At 38.2% G+C, this 2740-nt stretch overlaps 1 protein-coding gene across 1 annotated transcript; it reads right to left on the bottom strand.

The window, feature by feature from the left end:
- Nucleotides 1-1582: 1582 nt before the first annotated feature.
- Nucleotides 1583-2536, bottom strand: LOC122910715 (olfactory receptor-like protein OLF4). The gene has a single exon (XM_044255332.1). The coding sequence runs from the start codon at nt 2534-2536 to the stop codon at nt 1583-1585; it is 954 nt and encodes a 317-aa protein (XP_044111267.1).
- Nucleotides 2537-2740: the final 204 nt, after the last annotated feature.

The following is a 2740-nucleotide window of genomic DNA, read 5'->3' as shown; positions in this document are numbered from 1 at the left end:
TATGGTTTCACTTATTTGTGGAGCATAACAAATAGCATGGAGGACATGGGGAGTTAGAGAGGAGTAGGGAGTTAGGCGAAACTGGAAGGCGATGTGAACCATGAGAGACTATGGACTCTGAAAAACAATCTGAGGGGTTTGAAGGGGCAGGGGGTGGGAGGTTGGGGTACCAGGTTGTGGGTATTATAGAGAGACTGGGTGTTGTGAAAAAAAATGAATACTGTTATTCTGAAAATTAAAAAAAAATCCAGAAAAAGCCCCCCAAAACAAAAAAAAGTTAAATTTAAAATTAAAAAAACATCTCAGGCTCCTTGGAGGTAACATGGAATGGTTGGAAGGACATGCATGTGTGCATAAAATTTGTGTCTGTGAATCACATCCTGGACAGGAATCCAAGCTTTTTGGTGTGTCATCCTGTGGTTATGAGGATCATATATAATGGATCATACTGATGTTGTTTTTTCGGTGTTCCCCCCTTAGAATTTATGCCAAATTTCGAATAGTGGGAGATATTTCATTTAGTGAAATGGAATGAATCATCTTTGTATGTAGCACTGGAAACCAGAAACCATAAAATAATTTAATAAAATTTAATAAAAGCCAAACCAGTGTTTCATCTTAATGAATACACCTTATAGATGGACCGTGATAATCCATAATCCATAATCCATAATCCATGATAATCCATAATTCAATGAATAGATGAAGTGTCTGAGAATGAAATAATTTGTATAAGGATAAATGTATGCTTTAATATTTTCTTCATCTTCCTTAAAATCAAGTTTGGCTCTAAGGCTATAATTATGTCAGTCCATTTTTTCCTTATTTGTCTTTCTGTGTAGATTCCACTCGGGGACATATATTTTACTATTATTTCTCTTGGGAGTAACTATGGGAGGCATGGTAGACACTTGCTGTGTAATAGAACAGGATCCTAATGTGTAGAAAAATCCCCATGATCAGCTATAACCACCAGTACATCAAAATCTGCATTCTAAGTAAGAGCAGTTAAGGTAGTGATATACAATGGACTTATGTTCACAAAAGTGAAGCACAGTGATCTCAGATTTTTCTATTATAAACTTAAATAAATAGATGTGATGGCCAAGAGTTTTCCATAGGAGTAGTACAACTCATGACTGTTTTTCAGTAACACAAAAGAAAAAAATATTCGTTATGATATATTTCATTTGAGAAGAAATTATTCTTAGCAGAACCATCTAGTCCTTTGAAATAAGTGAGAATTTCCATGTTGCATCACCACTCCCTCATATCAGGGAGATCATATGATAGTTGTCTTTCTCCGCTTGACTTATTTCGCTAAGCATGATACGCTCTAGTTCCAAATATATCACATACAATGTTAGGAATAACTTTGAGAGAGTAAGAAAATGACAAAGGGAAAATCTTCTGGGTATCAAAGATAATACAAAGTTTAATAAAGTAAGTAAATACATTGTATGAGAGGCCAAACAAAAAAGAAATTACAGGAAATAAAGAAGGCAGTTCTGCTTCCAAAATCTGCATAAAAAATCCAACCTCTGATTCTATGGCCTCAGACCGTGCAATCATGGCAAATTCTTCAGCCCAGGATAATTGTCCCTTTCATCATTGCCATCCCAGAGAATCTAATCAGAGCCCTCTTTATGTCTTTGTTCCTCAGGCTGTAGATGAAAGGGTTCAGCATGGGTGTGACCACAGAGTACATCACCGAGGCTACTGCACTTACATGGGAGCTCTGGGGAGCAGCAGAGCTAAAGTACACTCCTAGGCTTGTACAATAAAATAAGGAGACAACTGAGAGGTGAGATGCGCAGGTGGAAAATGCTTTATACTTGCCCTGAGCTGATGAATTCCCACATATGGAAGAAATTATCTTGCAATAAGAGTAAAGGGCCCCAGTCAGGGAAACAACACCCAGAAGCACAGCTGCAAAAAACACCATCATATTATTAATAAAAGTATTAGAACAGGCAAGTTGGATCATCTGATTGAGTTCACAGAAAAAGTGGGGAATTTTCATGACTGTACAGAAGGACAGCCGCAACACCATTAAGGTTTCTGACAAGGAGTTCAGAATGCTTATGATCCAGCATATCAGAACCAATAGTCCACAGACCTGAGGGTTCATGATGACTGTGTAGTGCAGGGGGTGGCAGATGGCCACAAAACGGTCATAGGACATCACAGTCAGGAGGAAGAAATCTAATCCTGCAAAGAGTATGAAAAAAAACATCTGGCTTAGGCAGCCTTCATAAGTTATCACTTTGTTCTGAGTCTGGATGTTCATCAGCATCTTGGGGACAGTGGTGGAAGTAAAACAGATGTCTACAAAGGACAGGTTGGCAAGGAAGAAATACATGGGGTTGTGGAGGTGGGAGTCAGAGCAGATGACCAGAATGATGAGCAAGTTTCCAAACACAGTGATTAGGTACATGGATAAGAAAAGCCCAAAAATGAGAGGCTGCAGTTCTGGTTCATTTGACAATCCCAAAAGAATCAATCTTGAAATTTGAGAGTCATTGCCTGGTCCCATGTGGTGGTCGTGATGACTAGAAAATAGCACAAGAATGTTTAATTTTAACACAAGTAGGTATTAGTAACATGGTGAAAATGCTATAATTAAAATGACAGTGGGGAAAAAAGCAGGCATAAATGAAAATAGATGTGGTGTTATCTTTATTGGAGCTCAGGAAGACTTAAAAGAGGGTGATGTTTGAAGGATGACCTTAGGGAAGTC

The sequence above is a fragment of the Neovison vison genome, chromosome 6 (genome assembly GCF_020171115.1).
Source record: "Neovison vison isolate M4711 chromosome 6, ASM_NN_V1, whole genome shotgun sequence".
NCBI classification, from domain to species: domain Eukaryota; kingdom Metazoa; phylum Chordata; class Mammalia; order Carnivora; family Mustelidae; genus Neogale; species Neogale vison.
The sequence above is the reverse complement of the archived record's forward strand: the minus strand, read 5'-3'. Positions and strand labels throughout refer to the sequence as shown.

What these genes read in the sequence shown, in the direction of transcription:
- LOC122910715 (XM_044255332.1), bottom strand. Translation starts at nt 2,536, where the DNA reads ATGGGACCAGGCAATGACTCTCAAATTTCAAGATTGATTCTTTTGGGA.